We start from the raw sequence: 27089 nt of genomic DNA, 5'->3' as shown, positions 1-27089 counted from the left end.
TCTTCTAGCCTCACCATTTCAATTTTTTCCTTTTTCTGTTATATTCTTGAAGAGTGGAAATATAAAGGATGATAAAATCCTAGGGTGGATCCTCAGCGTATCACCCCACAATATAAGCCAATAAAGGATTCTTCTTTTCCTACACTGCATTCTGTGTTTCTGTCCACACTAAGCCAATTGCACTCTATATAGTGGTAAACAAAGTGTCCTCTTTCTAGGAACTTATCAGAATTTTTTACAGCTACAATATTTTCTACAAATAAATCTTCCAGAAATTATTACATGACAAGCATTTTAAGTTTCCCCTGCCATTATCCCCACCATTTCCCCCCTTTAGTTTACTTCCTTCTAGTTTGCTCTATGTTTTTAGTTTTACCTTCCCCATCAGCAAGACACCTTTTTCTTCCTATACACCCTCAAGTCTATACTGTAATTGAAGAACTTCTCTTCCAGTATTTCCTGCACTTTCCTCCAACTATTTTAGATGCTAAAAAGAAGAAAAGCCTTATCTCTGCATGGAGGCTTTTGTGTTTGAAAGCTTGACTATGTCTTCCAACTATACTGATTGGTCTTAGAAGAGACATTCCCTTTATCTATAAACATTCCCTTGCCTTGACTATAAACACTGCCTTACCTTTATGTTTAGCCCATTGCAACCACATCAAACACTGTTATCAGAAATGTTGCTGCACAACTTGTACCTGCAGGAGATAAACTCAGGACTAAAAAGTAAAAGGGCTTTGTGCAAGTGTTTTCAGTGAACTAAAAATACTAATAGAAAAAAAGGGGGGAAAACCCACAGGAGAGAAGAAAGACTGGGTTAAACTTATCATTTAAGCCTTTCTAATTTCTTTCTGGCATCTTGTCCAGACATCCCCTTGTGAAGAGGCAGAAAGAGCTGGGTATGCCTATGGGTCATGATGTGGATAGTTAGGGCTTTTGGAGAGTACTGTGCATTTAGGGATGATGGATTCAATTACTTGCATGAGTAGAAGACAGAGTTTCCACACGTGCAACCTCAGCACACTCACAAACAACACACTTAAACACACAACAACTGCACAAGTGCAGGTGCAAGCATTTCCACCTTCCCACACGAGTGGAATTTCAAAATCAACAAACTCACAATTCAGGTTGTGCAAAATCTCTGCAGCTTCTAAACATGGGGATGTCCTTTCACAGCTCTGTTTATTTAGTCTCACTTTCAACAGAATGATAATGCAATGCTGCCCTTTCTAATAAGGGACTGCATAGGGAGCATATGCATAGGTTCATGTTACATGGGGATGAGCTGAATAGGTAGAAGTGATTACCAAAGGGTTATCCAGCAGACTCGTAGTCCAGTATGAAGGGTAATTTTCACTCAGCAGCAACGCTCTAAATTCTAAGAACAATTTGGTTCTGTCTACCCTCTTTTTCTACAGGATTCCTCTCTTTCACAGGAAAGCAAATAGTTACCAAGACACTTGTTAATGTCTTCTTGATAAAGTATCTTGTCCACTTAAGCTCTGCCTTCTAGCTATATTTTTCTGTGGGTACTGCTATCTGTCCTCCCATCAATTCTTCTGTTCTGACTCTTCTTAAAAACACCCAGGGAAAAAATTATCCTACAAATACCCATGAAGGATCTAAGGATCTCTAGATATCACAATATGCACCCACTGCCAGCAGATAAAGGGAAAAAAAAAAAATAGATGAATAATGCAGAATGCACTTAATTGCAGGAAAGGGCTCATGAAGCACACAGACAGATGCAAAGAATTGCTCTTGCATTTACAGGTGCACATTTAGAAGGCTCATTTGGGAATCTCTGTAATGACACCACTCCCTTGCCACCCTCTTCAGGCCTGTCTGATTTCTGGTATTCTATAAATCCCACTGAAAACTGCTCTTCACTGCTTCCTCAAAGGCATTCTGCTCAGTCTTCAGGGGGAGACCCTCTGTTCTGCTGGCAGGGATTTGTCTGTTTTCCTTTTCATCCAAGACCAGACCACGATGGTATCTTGGAAGCACATCCCAAACCACCATTCAGCAGTAAAAAGCTTTGATTTCCTGACAAACTGGTTTCAGAAGAGTGACAAGCTAGTTTCCAGAAAACACCAGTCTCTAAATCACTTCTTCCAGCTGCTGTGCTTATTTTTCAGATTAACTGGAGAGTACTAACTGATACATTATTTAAAAATTTAAGTATCAAATAGCTGAATTCTTCATTAAAATACTGGAGGATGAAACTGTTTCTTTGTATGCATATATTTATACTTTCAAGTAACAATCACAGATCTAAGTATAAAAGTAAGGACAGGACTGTCTTAGTCTCTATTATAGAAACTGTAAAATACACTGAGAATACTTTATAATCATTATAGCAACCGAAGATTGTTTGCAAAATTAGAAGGAAAATTATGACTTTAAAAAATGAGGCCTATCAGAGGCTGATACAAGCAGAGCAAAAGCATTCAGTGTCAGTGTCATTATACTGGTTCAAAAACAAGACTAGAAAACCTTCAGAACCCAAGATTCTGTTAATAGGAGTGTAAGTATTTCACTCAAACTTTCCTTTGCCTACTCCCCTTCAGACAGATAACTAAATAAATAGGTTAATGTATGTATTCTAGACAATAACCACTGAGATCAGATGCCACAACAGCCTGCCTTACTGATTCATTACACATATAAAACAAATAAAATTGACAAAAGAAAAAGCTGGTTCTTTCAAATAACTAGAGCTCCAGAATAGCAACTTGCTTTGTTTATTTCAGATTTGATTGTCTGTCTAATAACAACTTCTAGTCTCCTATAGCAACCACAATCAGATACAGAAGAGTAGAAAAATTACAATTAAGTGTAATTTTAAGTGGAATAGTTTTGGCTAATAAATTCATCACCTCCCCAGAAAGCAAACAAACAAACAAAAAACTGAATGTGGTTCAGCAGTGATGATACACAGGCTGGGGCACCAGGCATACATCTGCTGCAGCCAAGAAAACCCTAGGCATGCTTCAAAGGCCAGGCTTTAGCAACAGCAAGGGCATTTTATAGCTGGGTTTGAGAATTACGGTCAACAACTTTTAGGAAAAGTTTTTGGCAACTTACAGTTTCTTAAAACAAGTTGATGAATTTTCAAAACATAATAATAAGGTCATAAGGCCACTTAACATCTATCCTGTCTGCTGCATTGCCCTGGAGCTTGGGACAGTCACTGGTATCAGCTGGCCTGAGTTCTGCAATCACTGAATAGCAGTAAATATGGCATTATCTTGTAAAAACTTGCTATTAATCTGTTTTTCCTCTCCATTCAGAGTGTCTGATCTGCTCCCTCCAGATGTGGTTGGCTCCCTGACAACTTCCTTCTCCTTCTCCTTCTCCTTCTCCTTCTCCTTCTCCTTCTCCTTCTCCTTCTCCTTTTCCTTCTCCTCCTCATTTCAAACTCCCATGATGTTCTTGTGTATTAAAACATCATGGCAGACTCATGATTCTTTCCTTTACTTATCAGTTATTATCCATGATTTCACTGGAACTCCAAGGGCCTTTTAAAATCCCAGAAGTAACCCGCCTTACACTTGTAAGCTCAAAGTAAATAAGCCCAGACAATGAGATCCAGTGGCAAATTCTGTGCTAATGCTGGTTAACATCAGAGCAGTGATAAGTTCAGCTATGCACAACATTGTGGGTGAAAACTGTTTAGGATAAGCTCTTCTAAACTACAAGAAACATGCAGGGGACTCCAACCTAGCATTCTGCAGAGGAATAATGAGGTTCACAAGGTCTGCAAGTGCAGCTACTTGTGGTTTCCAAATTCTTGTGTACCATTCACCATACTGAAAGATCCACTCACTGCCTGGTTCCAGATTTCAAAGGTCTCCTCAACCAGCTTCCAAGGACTTCATCCAGACCTTTCTGAAACTTAAAGTTAAAAATTACCACTCTAATTCTTAGTCCTTTCTTACTCCCTGATTGAGTTCAAAGTCTTTCTATGAGGAAAAATACGTTGTAAAGTGCAAAGCCTCCACACAGCACCTTTTGCCAGATAACTGGGAATCCACTGGCTATCAAATCTTAGCTTCTTATCACCACTAGTGCAAAAGACTGTGTATTTTGTCAAAGATCCTCCGTACAATTTTTCAAGCTCTGCTTGTAGCTACTTCTGCAAAAGAGTAATTCAGACTCTGTTTTCAGTGCTATGCAGTTAAAAGGGCTTTACAGACCCCCTGTTTATCAATGGAAGTCTTTCCATTATTCGCAAAGGTTTCCAAATCAAGCTCAAACCGAGGACAGAATCTTTAGAGACTAGCATATGAGATGCATGTATGATTTCCTGCCAAAATACAAAGGTATGGAGTACTTGCCAAAGAGTACTCCACTTTTTAAAAAAACCCATAGCGCTCTGATCCATCTGTTCAGAACTTGCCAGACACGTTCTTCATGTGAACTTGCAAATAAAAAGAACGTATTTCACACATAACCCAACCCCTTTAATATCTGCATGGGCTACAGCTTCAGGAAGATCCTCTTACAGTGTTGGCTGCTGCTCACTTAAAGGTAAAAGAAGGTGAAGCATGAGAAGGGTAAAGTGATGAGTGGCTAAAGCATGTCAGAAAGGGAGAGGAAGTCAAGTATGTAATGGAATGACTGTGACTGACTCATTGCATTGCCCCTTGTTAAGGTGATAATCTCCAGGAAGAGACAAATGGATCCTGTGAAGGCATTTCCTCTCCATTTGTTGCCCAAGCTGGACCTTCCTCCTGCCACTGAAGACACAGACTAATGTATGTTGGGGATACAGCCCTGAGGCTGCTCAGTGTGATTTATGTTAAAACAGGCAGGAAGACTCTGCATTGTCTAAGCAGTAAACAAGGAGAGAGGGTCTGGGGTCCTTCTCTTGAAAGATTCTGAAATATTGAGTGCAATTTCCTGCCATTTAAGAGATTTTATGATAGCTCTAAAGAACGATCTTATATAAAATGAAGCAGAACAAAAAAATCCTATAAACTTACCTAGCATTCAGCTTTAATTTGCCAAAGGCACATTATGTTTTATTAAAATATCACCAAAGAGGAGCCAAAGTCAACAAAAACAGAGTGGGTTGTCCTGCCTTCTAGCCAAATCCCCTAGATCCTGCAGGGTACTCCTGTATTCATCTCCCTTTTACGCACAGGTCTCTCCAACTCTATTCTACAGTCCTGTCCCTGACAGATGTATCTCATGTTCACATACACCTTACTGTAATATTTTGCATGCAACTTTCTTTGCTATCTGAAAATTTGGACTTACTATTTCTCCTAAGAAACTGTCTTCTCCCAAAAGTCACTCCTCTTTCTTCCCTTCCTCTTGCCTCTTTTATTCTCCCTAAGTCACAATTCTCCTTGTGGTTTTCTCTACCCACCACCTCCAGGCTTCTATCCCCCTCTGTTTTCTTTCATGACCTATTCTTCATATAGTCTTCTCTCCAACATAGCTTCACATTGTTTCCTATACCTCTCCAAAACATCAATATTCCCCTTCTCCACTGGAACAGGCTCCCTAGTGCCAGGCTACCAAGCCAACCTGGTGTTCCTTGGCCCAGTAGATTGGTATCATGCTGCAGTGACTGGTTAAAACTTCCATGTGTCTCAGTGTAACATGGGCTTTGTCACCCCACCAGAGCAGGAACCCAAACCCAGTGGCTAGTTTCTGACCCATGAAGCATTCCTATGCTTCCCAAAATGTACACACGCTGCAAACAGCAATAAATTTGTCAGCTCAGTGCCCAACATTTCTACACATGGTAGTGTTGAGGTCGTAGTACATGCTTACCAGTACCTAATGGGGATATTATAAACTTCAAGTAGTCTTCAATAACTGCTCTGTTACTGGCAAGAGATGGCCGCATCTGAGATAAGCTCTCAAATTGTAACAAATATGATGCAGCAACAAATATTTCCCCTCACCTACAATCACAGATTATTCGCCAAAGCTACTCTGTATTTGGTCTCCAGTATGCTGACTTTTTTTTGGTAGGGAAAACAGTATTTAGAATGAAAAAAAAAAAAAAGGAAAAGGGTTCTGGAACAAGGAGAAAGCAGCACTTTGACTGAAATATACTGTAAATTAACATCCTCTGGTCTGGAGGTGTTGATGAGGGAGGGGGTGAAGGAAGCAGGAAGAGTTTGGTACCATACGAAGTTATTAGGCCCACACTTTATACTGAGTTAGGTGCTCCAAAGAGTTTGCCATTTAACTTAACCTTACTTATAACCTTTCAGACTGCAAGAGTCTGGTTTTAGGACATCAGCACATAAATTCTGAGATCCAAATACTATTTCAGATGTGGGTCACAGTGACGGCAGTCAATTAAAATAAAATGCCCCAGGTGCTATCTAGAGACATCCTGAGCCAACTCACAGCCACAAATCCTGCCTCCTGGTTTTCTTCCATGGCACCAGAGACTGGACTTTTTGGCATGAAAAGAGAACAAGGTCCCCCTGCTCCTGATTATGCAGATATCAGCCTGGAGTAGCCCTGCTGCAGTCAGTGTAAATTGCCTCAGATTTGCACCACGGAATTTGGCCTAAATCTCTAGTAGCTTTCTCTAAACTTATTCCCTAACTGAAAAACAAGACAAAACACTGTCTGAATTCAAAGTATTTGAACGACTGACTGTGATTTAAATTTAAATGTGACTCATAATGGGGTAATAAGTTCCATGGCATCTTCCTTCTCATACCTCCAAGTAGGGAGAGAGGTCCTCAAAGAAATAGCGGTTACCACTATCTGGAGGGCAGACAACTCTTCCCAGACCCAGAACAATCTCCAGAGGAGCTCTCAGCATGAACTGGGCCCTCCTCAACATGGAAAGACTGCAGGTTTGCTCATTCTTGCTACAAATTCTTCATCAAAATCCAGTGTTCCACTTTTGGCTGTAACCTGGCACAATTCATTTGCTCCAACCCTGCATGCTGATACGTCCCATGATATGACACTGCCATCTCCAGCCTCTCAGGTACCCACACCCACAGCAGCTTCAGATAACAATGATGATAAAAAACAGCACTTTTGTTGCATTTTTCATGATGCTTTATGATGTGTTGAAAAAACATGGCACTGCTTTCAAAGGAAGTAGTTATTACTTATTATTGCTTGACTGCATGTACATAATAAAAATACCTTACAAACAATACCACAACACTTTCTCAATGACAACTTTTTGCCCTGTGAGGGTTTCCACTCATCCAGTTTTGTGGTGGTAGCTTTTTATGTTTTGGAATGCTTATTCACAGAAGACAAGATTTCTTCTGAAGGGTGCAGAGACTTTATTCATAAATACAGAAGCACCTTAATAAAAGAAAGATGTGAAGAAGCCTTCAAAGCAGGCAAGAAAACTGATGAACAAAGACATTCCCATAACAACTAAGCTTTATCTGATCAAATTCCAATAAAGCCTGCATTTGGCATAAATCTTTAAAAACATAGCAAGGGCCACTGGGGGATGCTAAAACTTATTTATTTAATATTATTCCTCCTCCCTCCCCAAAAGTACTTTAACCTCTTAATATTTTCTGAAGCCTCAGTGCTCATTGAGAAGTGAATGCAGTGCAGTGGAAGGATGGCAGGAAGTAAGCTTCCTTCGTTCCTTCCCTCCTCCTTCCCTCCCTCTGGCTTCTCACTCTCCAGTGTGCTGATGATCAGCAGCATCACAAGCAGATTAGCCCTCACTTTCAGAAAATATAGTGCCTTTAAAGAATTTAATTATCTGTGGTTTCACTTAACCAGAGCCAAGAGGAGACAGCAGCTTTTACGCCAGCCTTATAAAAGAAATTTAATTCCTACTTCTAGGAGTTTTGTTATCTTTCATTCTAAAACTGCTTATTATGTGCACTGTGCTTCCCATCTGCATAGGAATACACAGATCTGGCTGCCTAATCCTTAAATACCAAGAAAAGTATTCTGGGTGAAAACAGACATTAAAGAAATGGGTTTGCTCTCAGGGATTACCACTTGCGCACAGACTTTGCAGATGCAGCCAGAGCACCTCCATGAGCATTAATACCCAGGACTGACTGCCTGGAGAAATCCAGGGGCAGCAGACCTGACAAACAGATCCACAACCACTCACGCCAGGCATAAAAACAATGGGTTACTCTCTGCTACAGCCTCACTGCTGTGGTGGAAAAGGGCTCCTGCTGCTGCTGCTGCACCAGGGGCTGGGAGCGAGGGGCCATAGCCCTGGCTTGCCAAAGAGCCCCAGACTGCCTTCCCCGAGTCAGTGCAAACAAGGGCTGCAGGAAAACATGAAGTCCTTTTCTGATGTGGTTTGGAAAAGGGAGCCAAATATAGCTTGAGGAAAGCTTAGCCAAAAAGGTGCAGTCTTGCATTTCTTTTTTCATTTGAAGGGGCAGATTTGTAAAGTCAGAGGACCACACAAAGAAAGAATCAAGGCAAGAAACAAAATACTTATATTTTGCTTGTTTTCTCAATTCACCCTGCATATCTGTCTCTAGCTGTTCCTAAAACAGTCCTTCACAGGAATATTGTCCCTTCTGCACCAGTGGCCTACTGAACTGCCACTGGACTAAACCAGAGAGCTCTTAGAGAGCAGTCAGAAGACATGCATGTGTTTGGGGACAGCCACTTTCTTAGTGAAGCACAAGAGATCTCTGCCTCTCTCCAGAAGACTTCTTCTGCCCCTCTCTTCCTGCTTGACTGAGAAAAATGAGGTGACAGGGGAACAACCATTCCCTGAGACTACAGGTATGAGAGGAATTTCAAAAATCCTCATCAAGATCTTCTCATCAAAGCAAAACACAAGGCAACCCAAAACTTGGTAGAGGAAAAAAAACAACCTAATAATTAAATGTTACCTATGCAAGACAAAACCCCACATTGTTCCTTATGGGCACAACAGCCCTGGCAAAGCCTAGCACGTATTTCACAGGACAGGAAGCCTGTGCTTATACATGGAGGAGGAGCAGCAGCTGCATGTGCCAACTCCACCAGCAATCTTCTCTGTGAGGCTCTCTCACCATGTATGGCTTTTCATGCTAGAAGTGAAGACACTTGAGAAGATCTTCAGCCCTTACAGAATGCATCTGCCTCTCCCACTTACACTGAAATGAGTATCTTCCTTGTTCTTCCTTTCTACTGCCTACATTTGTTCCTTCTTCCTCTGCTGTCCCTGTCAGTCTATCATTATGCAGCCCTGAAGCTCCTCTCTAGCGTCATCACCCTGGCATCAGTGCCTCCTACCTATCCTTCCCTACCTTCAAATCCTTAGCTTTTACTCTCTAAAATTAATATTCTGAGTTTTAGGATGTTTTCTATAACACTGTGTGACAATACACCCCGCTCTTCAATTTCTCACTGCTTTTGCTTCTCTTGTTAAACACTGCCTGCTAACCTCACAGAGATCAGATGCAGGGATATTTAGGGACTCTGATGCTTCTGCATGCAGTATAGCTGCTGCTAAGGAACCCAAGAAGTCAAATTGACCATCACAGAGCTAAGCAAATAGCTGCATGTAGGTTTTTGTGGAGAGCTGCATACAAGACTGATACAAGTATTATCAAAGTGGGGGGAAAAACAACCAGCAGAAGGTAGCTACAGACGCTTTTAAGAAGTAAAACAGAGAGAGGAAGTAACAGGCAACTTCTATCATTGTAATAGATGCTCTGAAAGGGAAATGCTTCAGAGGCAGCTTGCTTCTCTACAGGCAAAGTAACATGCCTGTAGACAAACATGCACAGGAAAAGGTGTCCTGGACTGTTTAGACATTGTTTAGGACATACATGCACTCAGGACAAACATGCACTCAGAGCTGCCTGCCTTTGGCTTGCCTATTACTTGGTGGAGAAAAGCCTTAATCCTACAATAACCTGCACTCATTACTCACCTAACACTTCACTCAATATGCCCCACCCAGTCTAAAAAAGGAAGAACCTTACTTACCAGCTATATATTTATCTAAAGGACACAAGTACCTGCCCTGGATGCAGGTGTCAGTCATTTCCACGGGCACAGGATTGCTGGAGTCAGGCTCTCTAAAATAAGCTCCAGCTGTTTCTCATCACAAGGTGAAATTCCAGCCAAGCAAAAGCCCTTTCTTCCCTACCTGTACTAAACCCTTTGTGTCCCACGTTCCTCAAACACTGAAAAGGCAATGAGCTGAGCTCAGGCAATGGCAGCTGTACTCCTTCCAAAGGGCTGACTAACATCTCCCAAAAGTAGAACAACAGAAAGCCCAGAGATGCTATCAATTCCTTTTAAGATACCTGAATAGTGAGGTCAAGCCAGAAGATACAATTGTTTTCAACAGGCTGGTGTGACAGCATCAACAGGGACTAGTAGTGTAATTCTCAGTGATGGCTGTTATATACAGACAACATCAGTGATTCTCATTAAATATCCCTGCTACCTTTCCCTTTTAACAAATAACATACAATTTACTCATCTTTTCTGCCAGCCTGTCCTTGGAAAGGAAGGCAGCCAGGTCAAGTTGAGGAGCAAAGTATTCTGTGACCACCTTTGGACCTGAGCCATGTTCAACTGGGAATCACTCTTCTACATCTAAACAATGTCTAAACAGTCCAGGACACCTTTTCCTGCTGTCAGCCTCTAAGGCTGGCTTATACTGTCACTTCAGCAAGCATGTGAAGTTCGCAAATTTCAGCTTTGTGTTATTGTGAATGAAGTCCTTTCTAAGAAAGGCACCGGGAAAACAGAGGCTACTTTGGAAAGACGGGACCCAGATGCGTCTCCCCATGTTTTTTTCCAGCTGCTAGGTGGGTTGCTGTGGAGAGACTGGAGGCTGACTCGTGCAAAGTGTCACTGTACCTGGTAGAGCTCTATCCGCTGCTCTGAGACCCGTGCCTTTGAGTTCTGCAGGCGGAAGACCCTGAACTCAGCCTTCACCAAGTTGGAGGCGTTCTTCTCCATTGCTGAGACGTCAAATCTCACGATTCGGAAATAAAGGCTGTAATAGCTTGGTGGGATGGCATCTGCAAGAAGACAGTGAGATTTTATTATTTGTTTTTAAAGATAAAATATATTGTTCCTTCAAATGGTTTAATACAAGACAGCCTCAGTAAGGGAAATATGTTAGTGTTATTCAGCTGCTAATGGCCAACTTAATATTATTATCAATTTAATAAAAAAACCCCAAAACAACCCCACATGTGTTTGATTACAGGGATACCATATTAATAGAGAGTTAACAACCATTTCCAACTCTATTTCAGATAATTTATTTAAACCCCTCTCTTTCAACATATTAGTGGTAAGTGCTGGGTGTTTATAACTTGAGAAAAAAAAACACAGGAGTTGGCGTCTGGCAAATGCCTTCAGAATTGTACCGAGTTCACAGGGATCTGCACTAAGACAGCACGCAAGGGCCACTCGTCTGATCTGTGTGCTCCCAGAGGCACATTTCCCCACAGAACACAGGACTGCAATGTAGCCAGCTTCAGACTTTGTTTTCCGTTTATTAATTTTATTGGAATGAAATATTCATTCTAGATTTTAGTAAGGAGGACAGAATGAGAAGAGGAAGAAGAAAGGGAGGAAAAAAGGAAAGCAGAGAGCAGGAAAAGCCATAAACATAACCACTTTTCACTATATATTGGGAAAAAAGTAACAAAAAAGATGAAAAAAAGATGCCAATCTTCAATAATGGTGTTAAAAATACCAGTTTATGTTTCAAAACAGTCTCTTGCTCGTTCCCAGCTGTAAACTCTGACTGAGGCTAAGCAGCAAAGCACTGTGGCACAGTCTGGAACACCTTGAAGAGTTCAACCACCACCGGTGGCTCGGCATCCACCTCACCCTGAACAGCAGCATGAGGAGACAGCTCTGTGTCCCCCCCTCATCATACTGCCCAGCACAGCTCTCCGCAGCACTAGAGCCAAACCCAGAGGGGACTCAAAATGACTCAAAGGCCCTGATACAAGTTTCTATTCAAGCTGAGGGAAAGTTTTCTTTCCTCTTACAGTGTGAAAACTGATGTGAGTAACGAAAAAGAGGAGGAAAATCATACTGGGGGGCTGAGGAAGGAAGGATTTTTATCTGATTTTTATCTGAGGAAGCAAACATCACAGGCCTCCCTGGGGCCACATCAGCAGGAAGACTTCAGGTAATAATTAGAAAACACGACATCTTCCCCCTGGTCATATAGCTCAGGATTTGCTGTGCTGGGGCAGGAGAAGACAGCTTGCATGTGATGGAGGTGAGCAGCTCAGCTCCTGTGAGACAACCCGGGGCTTGCCCAGAATCCCAGGGAGACCTCCTGCTCCCCTGCCTCCCTTGGCCATCCAGGCCATTAATTCAGGGATTTATCAACCAAGTACTTCTGGAAGATACCCAATAGTTCACTGATACAGTATACACAAGTAATCATTTCTATGTAAGAAGCCAAGTTCAGTACATTTACTTTTAACTACAATCAAAGGTACTTGGAATAAATCCTTAATAGTACTTATTCATCCCAATAAGCCGCATTAATAACTTGAAGACCTTCTTCCAAATATTTGGTGTTTCTAGGCTGGCTGCTGTTACCAGAGTTTCTGAAGCAACACAGCAGCTCCCAGTTACACAAGGCAACACCACTTCAAGTTACACATTTAATAACCATTTGCTGTAGCTCTTCAAATAATTCCAAGTTCTAACTAACTACAGAATAAATAACAAGTCAGTCACATGAGAAATAAAGCACATTTATTTGCTCTTCACAACATACACTAACCTGCTTCCTCTACATAATTGAGCCAAAATATCCTTTTTAAATGAACAGAAGTAGGAACTCCTAAGAATGATCCTAGCTATGAGAAAATATTTGATGATAAAGGAAAAATCTAGGCCTCAACTGCAGATGCATTAAAAGCTAGAGATAACAAGTTCTCAAAATGCTTAGAAAAATCCCCTGAAAGACTACTTCCCAAAGGAGACCCTCAGTATAGTCTATGGGTCAGTAAGTATAAATATGAACAGGAAACCTCAGGCTTCCTTATGATCCCATTTAATTAAAGAAACAAAAAAGGTTCTCACATTTTCACATCTGCAGTGCTCTAAAATAAACCCCACTGCATCATGACTATCAGTCTTGCCTGACAGGTTTATTGACAAAAAAACCTGCTATAATCTTGTATTCAGAACTCAAAGAAATGGGAAGAAATTTACGCCCATACCAGCAGTGCTCACCGATGAGCAACACAGTAGTATTGCTCACTCTCAAAATACCAAATGAAGGTCTTCTGAGAAATGCTTAACTTTTTGCAATGATGATCTTGATTTTGACACATTCTGCAAATTCTTTTAAAAGTTACTAGGTTCAGAGATTAGAGAAATAAGTAATCTCTTCAACTTACTTTTCTGCTGTAGGAAACTCCAAGACTACTACTTGCTTTTCAGCCAAACCTAATCCTACCAGGAATATAATTTGGCATAATAATATGTGTACACAAGATCGATTCCTCCAGGATGAGCTGTAAGTTGTCTTTCCCTGTCATTTATTTGAGGCATCAACCTACCATTTCATTCCCTCTGGACAAGCCAAAGTAGCAGTCAGCCAGCCAGTTGCGCTACCGCAGACAAACCCTGTCCATCTTGACTTTATTTCAGATTGAAAAGTCCTATTTGACTGTCTGTTTGATTTATATTTAGCTTCTAACTTATTTCTAGAACTTTCTTGTGCTGTATATGTAGTCTTTCTCTTCGGTTTCTGTATTTGAGATGCTTAATATTACAAATCTGTAAATACGTATCTAAACAGATCTCCCTAAACCATCTCTGCATTTACACTTTTTCTCTTGTTCATGCATAAAGAGAGACAGAGATGGGATACTCTTTTTGTGCTTGCATATGTGTGCTTGTATACACAGCGAATTAGGATTTACCTTTCACCCACAATGAATGAATAATAAATGAATTACTGTCTAGAAGAATTTTCATCTCTCTTACAAGATAAATTTATAACTTGTAAAAACCCACATAAGAAATTTGATTTCTTTACTCTATAATTCACAACATTATCCATGGGAAGTCAATTTAGGAAATGACATCAACAGCTGAAAAAAAAATTTTTTTTACTAGCTGGAACCCTTCCTCTGAAAAAAGAATGGCTGACTGCAGAATTGAGGTTTACATTACAATTAATCAGCATTAAGACTGAAAATTGAGACTCGCAACTCTTTTTAAGGGAATAGAAAACTCCAGAGAGTCTACAAGATTTTTGATTAGCCTTTAAGTGATCTCAGATGCTGCAATTTGTATCTCTTTGTGACTCCACCTTAGCCTGACAGTTGCATCAATTCAGACTCAGTTGGATGCCTGGACTCCCATCTGGTTTTGGCCTAGTGACTCCAGTACATGCCAGGATGACTCCGACCAAGTTAGCCTGCAAACCAGGCTCTATGAGTATTCTTTGAACCATTATCATTAATGAGTGGAATTAAATCAATATGTTTCCTGTAGCTAGAAAAACACAGAATTTTTTTGTTTTGTTTTGAAGAGACAGAATAGTAAATGCAATGAAAGCTTCCATTTTAATAATCTTTAAGTTATTCATTTATCCCCTTGAAGGAAATGAAGACTTCCAGTTGTAATAATCATAATCACAATCATCACAGAACAGTTGAGACGAGAGTGATAAATCTCTCTTCATTTTAGCCTGCTAAACATCAGGCATCACAAGCTTAGCTTTTTCAATTCTTTTCTCAGTTGTGTTGTGTTTGTTGTGGTTTGGTTGGGGTTTTTTTTTGTTTTTTGTTTTTCTTGAATGAGCTGAAACTTCATGAGCTGCTTTATACAGAACAATCCAAACTGCCAGGTTAAAACGTATTCTGGTATGTGAGGGCTTAAGTGCATAAGGACACTGTGGTTTCTGTGCCTCTTACTGACTTTACTCAGTGCCCAGCATCCTCTAAACTCCTGTGCCAACAACTCAATCCACCCTTCTCTGACAGAGCAGAAAATCGCCAGAGGGAGGGATGCAGAAGGTCTGTTCTGAAATATTTAGCAGTCTGCATATTGCTTCAGGTTGGAGATTCATCAATAGGGGAGACTGAACACATCCTCTGACTGACAGTCCAAAACAGCACATGGACCCTCCAGGCATCACTTCTGGGAGTGAGATGGAGTCAAGCTCCCTTAAAACAAAAGGGGGAATGGGAGGAGTTTGTTTCATGCTGGAGATATTCGCAAAGTCAGGAAACCCCCTGAATAAAAGGATCATACTTTTGCGTACCACAGTTGTGTTTTATGAACTAAGCCCTGCATTTCCACAGCTTTCCTCACAAGTACTGAGTGTACTGACATTTCAGAAGAAACAAAACACTGTTTAAAACAGCTCTTCCGAGAGCTGGGCTTTCTTATTCTGGCGAGGAAAAAGACCTACATTCAATTGTATCCATACAAGGCTCTTTTCCTTTCCCTATGAATTTCCATTCTGCTATTGAAACAAAAAAATCAATAATATGCTAAGCTCAAGTTAGGAAATGTAAACTTTTCTTTTCTCATTGGAAGAGGCCAGACAGGCCGTTTTCACACATGCACCCACACAGGAAAGGCTGAGAGCTTCAATCTAATCCTTCCATCAAGGGCTTGTAATATATGCTCCAAAGATTTATTTTTATTCCCTTTTATGTTTATTAAACTTTGGAGAGTTTCTTTTCCTTTTTCTTTTCTTTTTGATGCTTTGCCCATTCTTTATTACAGCAGCTACAAAACATGGAGTGACCTTTTCTTCTCGTCATCTTTTTTTTTTTTTTTTCCCCATCCTCATCTTTCTAACTGGAGTACATGAATGACCATGTAGTAGGCTTTGAAAGAAGCACATGCAAATATTTATAAGAGTAGCTTGATTGTTATTAACTGCAGTTGTTATGCTTTCCATGCTCTGGCAAGCTGCCCTAACCTAACTATCAGGATCATTTAGGCTGTTTAGATTTCAGATCACTGATAGCAAGTCCTTTTTTTTTTGTCTTCTAAGAAGCAGCCATGTGACTTTGTTTCTTCCCCTGTGAGAATTTCACTCTCTGCTCAGCATATGGGTCCCTGACATAAGCCAGGTCAGGCTGCCTTCAAGGACATCCAGACATGGATGCAAAGCAGCATGCAAAGCAGCATGTAAAGCAGCATGCACAAGACTACTGGAAGGATGGGCAGCCCTTCAGCTGTAAAAAAAAACAGCTTTCCAGCAGGATCCCATCCTTCCTGTCAGGCACATTTAAGGTCACAAATCCTGTCCTCTTTACCAGGGAAACTCTCTACGAGAGATTACAAACTTGTTTAATGCACGTAGGCTTCCTAAGCCTATGGATAATTATTTTGCTCACCCCTCCTAACCCTGACATGACAGCAGAATCCTGCTGGAAACCACCTCTCTGCAATGAAAGAGGATATATAAATACAGTGAACCAAAATACTGAGAGGTCTTCAGGTTATATTTGGGAACTAGGATCTGCCCTCAGAGGTAAATCAGAGTTCCACATCAGCTTTCCATTAGCTCTGAAACTCTACCCTGCTGTGACATGAAGTTATGAGCACATCAGTTAGCTGATCAGTGCTCTTGGACAGAAACACTTGCACCACTCTCCACTCACACAGCTTCCACTTATTTGCAGCAAGGCTTCACGCGCAGACAGTATAAAGGCAGTATCATAAACTTATTCCAGTGTCTACCTAAAAAGCTGTCAAAAAAATATTACCTTTATCTGTCATCAACTATTTACCATCGAGGAATGACACTGCACTGAAAGTCAGAAAAAAATGCTAGGAACACAGTGGATAAGGCTTGCAGCAGAGGACCAATGACTCTGGAGCAGCTCTTCTTGCAGAACAGGGCACGTATGCACCTACTGTGCAATCCAAGACATGACACACACACTCTGTTACTGCACTGATTTTCGGTGAAGAACCTGCACCAGAAACTAGAAGCTAGGCATCTTCTGCTCAATCATTCTCAGATGCATAGTTTTATCCATGATACCTGCAGTCTTAGTATTTACTGCACATGGATATGCCAACACTTAGAAGGACAGACAGAGAAACATGAAAGAAGACAGAGCTTTCTTCATCAGAAACACAGAGAGAGAACAGGTTGGGGATCCAGTTGCTGGATGACCCTTTTGATCACCAGAACAACTGAAGACTGAAACTGCTTCTCTTTTTTACCACCAATACTGACCCCTGGACCAGCCTCTTTGGTCACACAGGGAAGGTTCAATATAGCTTCACTAAGATAATTGATTTTAGAGTCCTAGGGTGATTCCCCCTGAATTAAAAAACAAAGAAACAAGACCTCATTCCTACAGGGACTCCTGCTGTAACTCTTTAAACATGAGTTTCTTTCACCAGTTACATTAACAGAAGCCAATCCTGAAAATGTTTTGTTGTTGCTTTTTTTAATTTCGGTAACCTTTTTCTGTATTAGCTAACTTTTTCTTTGGAATGGCAACCCATTCCTGATAGGCAGCAGGGAATCCATTCATGGAATTATTATGCCCTAAACTGGCTACAAAGTAAATGTCACTAGCAGACTCTACAGTGCTCAGAGCCAAGACACTTGGCATTACTCAATAGCACAAGTATATGGTTTATTTTTTCTGTCCTCACTCTCTCTTTCAAGTTCCATATGTCCACAAAATGTACACCAGCATGGGTTTAGAAATGAATAATTACCAAATTTTGTGACAACTATCACATTTATCCCACTGCTGAACTGCTTGCTATTCCTTTTTTAAACCACACTAGGATCTATGACAACATATGGAAAGTAAACGACCCCAGGATGTTCTGTAGATTGGAGAGTTAGGTACAATGAGGCAAAGATGGACTTTTCTGAAGGTATGCCTATGAAATTGTGTCCCTTACTTAAAATACAACAAGGATCTTCTCTTTTTTGCTGATGCTTTCTCACTGTTTCACCAAGCCTGAAGCAAAAGATGACGAGACAAAGCTATAACCTCAACAGCAGTTATCTGGTACTTTGTTTTCCCTTTACCCAAATAATTAATTCCTTCAAGGTACTCCTATTGCTCTAGAGTTTGATAGACTCCCATGAAATTGCATTTTGTACTCTTGATTTCTATAACGGAGAAAAATATCCTGCAGTCATCTTTGGGTCAAAATGCAGGTGGCATAATAAGAACACTGAGACAGAAGAGTTAATCACTGGATAATCATAGAGTTAAATTAAGCTTTAGGTTAAGTTTTCACAAAGACAAATAGTAAGATAAAACACAAATCATTTGTATTATCATAATGGCACTCCTGGTACAAAACAGGTTAAGTCATGGCCTTTTTACTCATTTAAGATTCAAAGAGAAGAGCATCCTGTTATATACTCCTTAATTTCTGTCACTTCATTTCTACTAGCATATTGGAGCTGGATACTAGTCCTACAGTGGGCATCAAATCCTTCCAAGAAAAGCTACCATTCTTGTTACAAAGCTGTAACAATGCAACCCATTTTAAACTTGTTTTGTTTTGTAATTATTGTCTCTGGGCTGGGCGAAAACTTGTCAACTGTATTTATATGTTACAGCTGAAACTGACTATAGAAATTCCATAATTTGGCCTGGAGACCATTGTAAGGGCTGTAAATTTCCTGTGTCACTGAACTGTGTGATTTAAGCAAGTCCTATCAGCCAGAAAGCCCTCATTTAAATCTTTCTCTTTTGCTCCACTGGATTTTTTTGTCTCTGCCACTTTTCAAAACTATTTTTATGAATCTACTACTCTTTGTAAGCTCAGTCCAAAACACTGTTTCGCCTGAAAAAAACCATACCACCCACACCAGCTAGAAAGAAGACAAAATATCTATTTTGAACAACGAGCTATGGCTTCCTCTCCCTCTCCTATGGGTACCATATGAAGAACAATTGCTCAGCCAACACCATATATTTTCATTCACCTCCTATGACATGCAGCACCAGAAGCCAAGAAGCCTGGGCTATGACAGGTCCCCAAAATGAAATTTTCCTAAAACTTTCCTAAAAAAAGTTTCCTGAAACTTTCCATGGCTATTCCACCACCCAAACCACAAAGGAGAGTCAAATTTGATGCCAAAGAGAAAGACTGGAGGAGCATTTTAATATAAATCAGGCTCCGGAACAGGCTGCCCAGGAAGATGATCAAGTCACCAACCCTGGAGGCTTTTAAAAGACATGGAGATGTGGTAGTTAAGGACATGGTTTATTGGTGGACTTGGGGGTGTATTAGGCTTAAAGGTTGGACTTGATGATATTAAATGTCTTTTTCAACCAAAGTGATTCTGTGATTCTGCTTTATCTGAGAAGATGACCAAAACCATCAAAGTCCACACAATCTTTCTCCTGTAAATGACAAGAGCTGTTGCTTCCTCCCACAGGAGACAGTGCAAGGGGGCAGTGACTTAACATGGGCATAGGCTTCCCCAGGAAGACAGTTTCCCTTCCCAGACCAAGCTAGGAATGCTAATGTGCAGCAAGCACTGAGGGGTTAACCTCTAAGACAGGCTTTAAAGACTAGACCAGATTTTCAAGTGTTTATCACCCAGTATTTTGAGGCTTTTTTTTTGTTTGTTTTTTCAATTTTTCCTAATATCCCTAGAAAGAAGTCTTCCAAGTGATGTTTCTGGTGTGATTTTCAAAGAACCTCATTGTTCTTGCGATCTTTTGAAAATCAGTTTTGGGTTTTGGCACTGAACTAGAGCTGGATCTCTCTTTGCCAGCTAGACTTGGGTGATCTGAAATCTTGTCTTCTACCTGGCTCACTTTACTCAAAAACCTAAAGCACAAATTCTCTCTAGTCTCTGTGAGTGTAGCCTAGAGTGTAGGCTGGAGTGTAGCCTGATATATAGAAAATAACAATGATAAAAACTTATTAAAAAACATATCTGCAGGATTAGAGTCTAACTTTCTAACTTTCTTCTCCCTCCCTTTCTTTTGATACCAGCCTTCATCTAGTCCATACAATACAGTCCAGTGATCCATTCTGGGTGTGAGTGTGATAGCTCCAGCATTCTTCTCAGCTGTCCCACCCAATTGCTGCCAGAGCAGAGGCAGCAAGAACTGAAGAGTCTATGGGAAGAGATACTGTGTGCAATCAAAACCAATGCTCACAGCATTGCTCCTTTGCAATGAAAATTAGAAAATCTAATTTCAGGGTTGGGAGAAAAATACTTAACACATACTTCAGTGCACAGTTCTTCCAGACAAGCTACACCATTTATTTCGAAGGAAATCAGTTGCCTGTGGAGGCTGTCCTGAAGAAAAAGGAAATACTTGTGGAATGTGTATGCATTAGTTTACATCTTCAAATGTACACTAAGGTAAATCAGCATAGAGATCAGCCCCACAGTCTTTCTATCTCAGCAAGAAGGGCTATTTACTCATTTGTAAAAACTGGAAAAGCTGGAAACAGGGATAAAACAGCACCTTGTATGGCAACACCTGCAAATCCAACTCAAGTGACTGATGCTCAGTGGATGCTTTCTGCCTCTGCCTTAACAATTGCTTGAAAATTAATCCACTGAAGAAAGTTTCCCTTATCTGAACTCTCTAGACCCTCCTCTCTGCTTGCCTTTAAAGCTTTCCAGACTGCTGGCTTGTTTTCTCACATCCATGCTAAAATGCAGGTGCTGGGTAATGCAAGCAACACTGATGCATCACATGAGAGCTATTTTCAAGTCCAAATTTTGAGCCACTGAGAAACATTTAATTGGGGTAACCTAATTACTCAGGAGTATTCTGGAGAGCAGCAAATTCTGACTTTTCCATTTCAGGCCACCTTTCAGCATATACAAATCTCCAGCCATTTTAGAAAGTCTGGAAGGTCTGACCTCAATTCTCCCCTACTCACAGTTCTGTTTACACACTGCCTGTCATATAAAGGAACCAAGCGGAATGTAAACAAAAACCATACTGCTATCTTTGTTTCTCAACAAAGAAATCTTAATCTTGTGGCAGGTTAAAACATATGGGGTAAAGAAACAGAACAACAAATTGCTCTCTGAAACTGAACCCCCCTGTATTTTCACCGTCTCTTATGCAACATTATATTTATAGTAGTGGTACAGAAAACACATCTTCACATGTGTCCCTTGCTCATATGTCGGATGCCATCCTAGCAAGTTCATGACTGTACATTCCTGACAGGAGCTGACAGATTCTGTTCTGCTGGGAAGATGCATGACAAACAGGAAGCCTGCTGTATCCATCAACAGGCATTAGAACAAGTTATAGAGTTAATAAAGCCTCTCCAGAACCTAAGTGAAGTTTCGGTCCCATTGAAGTAACCAACAAAATATTCTCATTGCTTTCAAAAGGGCCAGGAATTCACCCCCACACTTGTAAGCACAAATATTTTCAGCACAAGAAAACTATCCTCAGACTCTCTGCCTCCTGTTCTCTGTGAATTCAGTTTGCCAACAAAAGGCCCTTCAGCTTTCAGCAGTTATTTTGTGAACGTTCAGGGAAGAAGAACTCTTCAAATTCCCATCAGGATCCTTTGAATAAAATCCCAGGTTATCATGCATCACCACTGAAATCAAATATGTAAATAGATGTGTGTTGTGTTTGGAAACCTCTCAGGTATGTACTTTGCTATTCTGCTTATGCTGGAATGTAAGAAAAATACTCCTCGTGTCTTTCATCTCTCTCCATGAAGGGCTGCTCCTCTTTCTGCCAGGAATCATAAGCAACAATTGCAAGTACAATCACTTACCTCTTCTTGAAAAAAAAAAAGAAAAAAAGAAAAAAAGAAGAGGGAGAGGGAAAAAGCAAAAAATTACCTTTCACAATGATCAGGGACCTGACTTGCTGGCACTGTTTAGCTGAGTTTTTATGGCTGCCATGACCCCAGTGACTTAAACCAGATCAGATTAAACTTCTGACATTAAAAAGACTAACCAGCAGCTTTCCCTGTATCAAATGCCTTTTTTTTTTTTTTGTTTCATTTCACCTCCTTCCTCTGGCTGCATACTACTGAAGCATTATCTTCAGAAGCAATCTGCGACAAGAAACCTCTCCTCTGCCTTGAAGAGGCAGACATGATTGCAAGGCCTCTGCATTACTTGTATGTCCTATTGCTTTACACAGGGACATTGCGATGATGACTGCAATGCCAGAAAACCCCTGAACTGTCATCATACCCCCAAAGCCCAGGTAACCTTGAATAAACTTTAGCTAAGAAAATATTTTACTTTCTGAAGAGCAAACTAGGTGTAAGTTTGAAAAGTCTATATATGTTTATTATTTTTAAAAATCTTTCCTCTTCCTAGCACCTCATGAATTCATGAATCTCATGAATTTTACTTGCACTGACAGCCCAGCAAGCAGGATAAAAACTGGCTTCACAGTGTTATCTCAGTGCCAATTTAATAATGAGCTCTATTAAAAATCATATATTGTGCAGACATACTTTTACTGAATCCATCAGACTCAACAAAAATAATGTCTGTAATTAACCTGTTCTCCCCCCCATCAGCATACAAGAGGAACTTGGCACACCTGCAAGCAGCTGCGCATGCTCAGCATCTCTCCCTTCTCCCAGACCAAGGGTTTCCAGAGGCACCTAAGCTGAGGCGGCAAGTGGAGAGAAGCATTCTGTAGCCCCATCAGAACCTGCTGCCCATGAGCAGGATGCCTCTGTACCCACAGGTGTTGTACAAGTTGCGTGAAGACAGTTGTGTTCCTCTAGCAATGCCAAAGGCAGAGAACCAGAAAGGCTGCCAGACCTCAGGGCCAGGCCACTCACAAGAGCCACGGAGAGTGGCCCTGCAGGGACAACCTGGATCAGGTACCCCCAGCCTGGGGGACCACATTGATCTTCTGGGGATACCAGAAGGCAGCCCTCATGAGGAGGATTTTGAAGCACAGGCATACACCTTCAGTATTAGAAATCAGGCTAGTATGTTCATAAGGCTAACCTCTCCAAGGAAACAGACTTAACATTTTTAAAGGCAAGCTGTGGTACGTCTGTGTGTGTAAAATTAGGCCATTCACTAAATGTCAGTTCAGTACAGCTTGCACTCTGACAGCAAACATGCTCATCACAGGCTCTGACTTGTGCCTTTAGTGCTGGATCACTTAAGCTATATTTTAAGCCCATGAAAACACATCTGCATTTTTTTTTTTTTTTGTGTAGAAGGGCTTCTGATCTCAAGCATTGTTATGAAATTCAAGAAGATGGTTGGAAATCCTTTGGATATACCCTGAGGATTATATACTGCCACAGTGATCCAACGCTATGCAAAAATCTGCTTTGCAAAAAATGTACCACTGCAGAACAAAGCTGCACTGGAGAGGGAAAAAAAAAAAACCAAAACCAAAAAACAGAAAACATTTTGAATTATTTAAAGAACTAAGAAAACTTTCCCCAAATCCAATTTTCTCCAGCAGTGCCACAACAACCACAAAGGCATCATACATGACTAACTAGGTGGTGTTGAAATCAAGGAAATGGCAGTAAAAAGACATTCTCAGGCTATTTCACAATTCAGCTTAAGCTGTTCATACTGCTGTGTTTATGTCTCTACCTTAGCAGAGAATAATCCAGATATAATTTCTTTTGTTTTCAAGTAAAATGTTTTATTTCCCATTTCAGTCATCTGCAGGGTGGCTCAACCAACTGGAAGCAAATGTATGTGAGTTAAGTGGTAAAATCAGCCTGACTATTTAGCAGAATAACATGGAAACAAGCTTACCACTCTGCTACAGAAAAAGAGCATAGGCATTGGCTTCACTTGAAACACAGTCCTGCTGAAGTCATCTTATGAGCTTTCCTATCCAGACGTGTGCTTAAAAGCTTTCCTGCCTTAGAGCCCCTCACAGTGTGGGAGCCCAGGGTGAATCCAGTCCTCAGGAAGCTCCTCAGACCAAGGAGATCTGACAGGACCAAATCCTTTATGCACCGACACTTACATTTTGATTTTTATTTCTGCTTTCCCAATCTACCCAACTTCTGGGTTTTGGAGAATACTCCTCAGTGCAGGAGCAATAGTGGGTGACAGCTTTCATGCCAATGCTGCCAGTTCACACTTCTGGTGAGAGAGATGAAAATGAGCACCAACTTTCCATGAGCACGCAGAGATTTGCCTGCCAGGCTGGGCTCAGCCCATTCATCTCAAACTGGCAAATGGACCCCCACCTGCTGTTAACACTCTCCAGCTCTGCCCAGCCTGGATTAAATTCCAGTCTAGAGCCATTCAGTCTCTCAGAACACTTTGCTTCTTAAAATGAGAGTACAGCTTCCACTGGCAGAATTTGCTTAATGTAGATCCCTTGCACAGAGATCAATTCAAATAGTACAGAATCCAGTAGGGCAGTGGTCTGCTCCATCATGGATTACTGTACTGACTAAAAGTGTACTATAAACCATGTCCTAAGTCACTCTTCCTGTTAATATGGACGTAGAAGGGGTAGCGTCCTCCCCTTTGGAGCACAAAGTACTGCCTGTTACCTATGGCTGCTTAGTAATAAAGCCCCATTACTACAGATTTTAAATGCACAAGCTATCATTCATCACAATTGGTGGTAGCTCTTTTAGTTTTGCTGCCTTGTCTAACTTGGAGCTCTCCCATAATTTCATTCCTTTAAACCACTCAGCCATTTCCCCTCTTCAACTACTTCCTTGAAACTTTCCTCTTTTATTAGAGCATTTTGTGGTGCGTTCTCAAGAGAACAAAATTAAATACCCCCCTCACCAATTACACTGTGATATACTGCACTGTGGAATAATGCACATCTTGTAAGAAACTAAGCCAATGCACAGACTGATAATGGCAGTAACACCATCAAGTTTCACTCTCTTCTGGAGGGAAAGAGTAAAATTGAATATACTGTCATAAAATACATGAAATTAAGTAGGCCTCTACAAATGAAAGTTGCCTCTGAAGACAGTTTCCAGGTCTGTGGTTTTAATTACTACATAAATGAATAGAAAACAGGATTAAGGAATTCGCACAATTGTTACACATCATGTTTGACACTGTAGTATTTTTTTTCAGCTACAATAGCATGAAGACATAATCCAATAACATTCAACTGAACTGTATACAGCTTCTCTCAGATATTTCAGTTTTGGTAGACAAGAAGTTGAAATCATTCTCCAGCAGCACTCGCATTGAATTGAAACATTAAATATTTTTCAATTTGGTGATTTTAAAAAGCTTTCTCCTGTCTTCTCAGCCTTTAGATTTTACAGTTTGCAGAGGTTAATAATGTTTATGAGTTCCAGCCATCTAGCCTTGCTAAATGTTTTCATCTTTGCCACAAGCTTTCAAGCACTGATTGAATGACAGAAGCAGAAGTGTTAAAACTGCTCTTGTGCCTTTGTAGGAATCCATTTATATTTGTAATAATAAAAACTTAGGGCTTGTCATCCATAGCTACAGTAAATCCTTTTATTTTTCTCTCACTCTTGCTGGTTTTCTTTATGTCATGCACATTGTTTTTGCCATGAATAAACTGCCCATGAGTAACTGTTCTTTACATATCTTCATGTTAGTCAATTAACCAGGAAGAATTTAACATGCTGTACCAGCTTATTTAAGCTTTTCTTTGTCAATGTTTAAATCTTCCTAACTCTCTTCTCCTTGACAAAACTGCTCTTCATCTCCAGTAGGACTGAAATTGGGTAAATAGTATGCTTACAAGGTAACAGCTCTGGAATCAGCTGTTCAGCATCTAGAGCTCAGCCATCTCAGCATCTCAACTTATGTGTTTTGTTGCCTAGTGTCAAACAGGTTTATTCAATTTAAATGAACATTCTACATCCTAGGACTTTTAGAAACACTGTTTACCAATAAAAGCCACAGTTAACAGAAATGCCTTCATAAAGGAAGAAAAAAGTGCTACTTCCCTTTGAGTGCCCAAAAAGTGCAGAGTCTTGAATAAACCTTTCAATCTGGAATGTATGTTTATAGTTTTGTTATCATCCTTCATAAATGAAAGTCAAGAGAAGGAAGATAAAGGCTGGTTTGTTGTGCTTTGTCTTTCTACAGGAGCCTTCCCTGTGACATTATTGTCTGCACAACCACAAGGACCAATGCATGCAAAATTCTGACACTTTATAGTGAGGCTTACAGAATAGCACCAAGAGCCAACTTAAGCCCCTTCCTGGATGGAGAGTCTAGCACAAATTTGACCACTACCCTGCTTACACATAATTAATTCTAGAATTGATTGAATGAGGACAGACTGAAGGATTCTCAGCTTAAGGACTTCTCTCCTACGTGAACTTAATGTCTGGCCATGCCTACAAAACAACACATATTTAGCTCTGAGTGGAATAGCTGGTTACATCACATAGACTTTAAGTGAGACACACTGACTTGTTCAAGAAGCATTAACAGATCAGGATGTAGAAAAAGTGTAATAAAATGTGTAGAATTCAAAGTGCAGGTAAAAAATAGACCCCTCCTTCTCTTCCTTCCAGTCTATGGTCTCAAAACATTCTCAGTAGCACTGTTACTATATGTAAATGGCTTTTCCTCTTACTGCAAATTACAGAACTGTCCTGCTAAATGGTTTATCTGGCTGAAGCTGTAACACTGTGAAAGGAAAAAGAAGACCAAATTAAGATAGCTACACAATGTGTGGAAGTAGAGGCATTCCATATTTCTTCCAAGAGTTGGTGTTAATAACTCTATTCATCTTACTCAGTGACAGAAATTTTACCTGAAATGTAAGTTTACTAATCTACATACAGGCTATCTGGGGCTCACATACCTCAAGGCAGAAAGTTACAACTTGCTAACCAAATCCTCAGAAGCATGAAAGTCTACTCTTCTCCTCTCATGCAAGAAATGCATTTCTCTACTGAAGCTACGGAAAGAGGACTACTCAATAATGACATGTCTGTAGGACAGCTGCAGTAAGGCTAAATAGAATACTAGAAAAAATAAACCCCACACATTAAACCAACAGCTGAATAATCCTTCTACCATTAAGCCTGGTCATCCATAGGGCTCACAGGTAGTGAGACCCTACAACCAGGTAAGGAGAGACTGCCATGGATATAGAGGACAGTATTCTTGCCATGGTCTTCACAGCCCTCAGTAGGGAAGGGAAAAATGAGCCCCACCTTCTCCTGTTGTGAAGAAGGCAAAGCAAAAGCCATAGAAAAATAGGTCAGTACCAGAC

The 27089-nt window shown here is 40.6% G+C and overlaps 1 protein-coding gene across 1 annotated transcript in view; it reads right to left on the bottom strand.

Moving 5' to 3' along the window:
- The window catches only part of TGFB2 (transforming growth factor beta 2), a 66597-nt gene that overhangs the window by 11441 nt on the left and 28067 nt on the right, over positions 1 to 27089 (bottom strand). Inside the window, exon 2 of the mRNA XM_071739679.1 lies at positions 10807 to 10970. Coding sequence (XP_071595780.1) covers positions 10807 to 10970 — 164 coding nt within the window. The remainder of the gene's footprint in view (positions 1 to 10806; positions 10971 to 27089) is intronic.

This window comes from Heliangelus exortis, chromosome 3, assembly GCF_036169615.1.
Source record: "Heliangelus exortis chromosome 3, bHelExo1.hap1, whole genome shotgun sequence".
Taxonomy (NCBI): Eukaryota; Metazoa; Chordata; class Aves; order Apodiformes; family Trochilidae; genus Heliangelus; species Heliangelus exortis.
The sequence above is the reverse complement of the archived record's forward strand: the minus strand, read 5'-3'. Positions and strand labels throughout refer to the sequence as shown.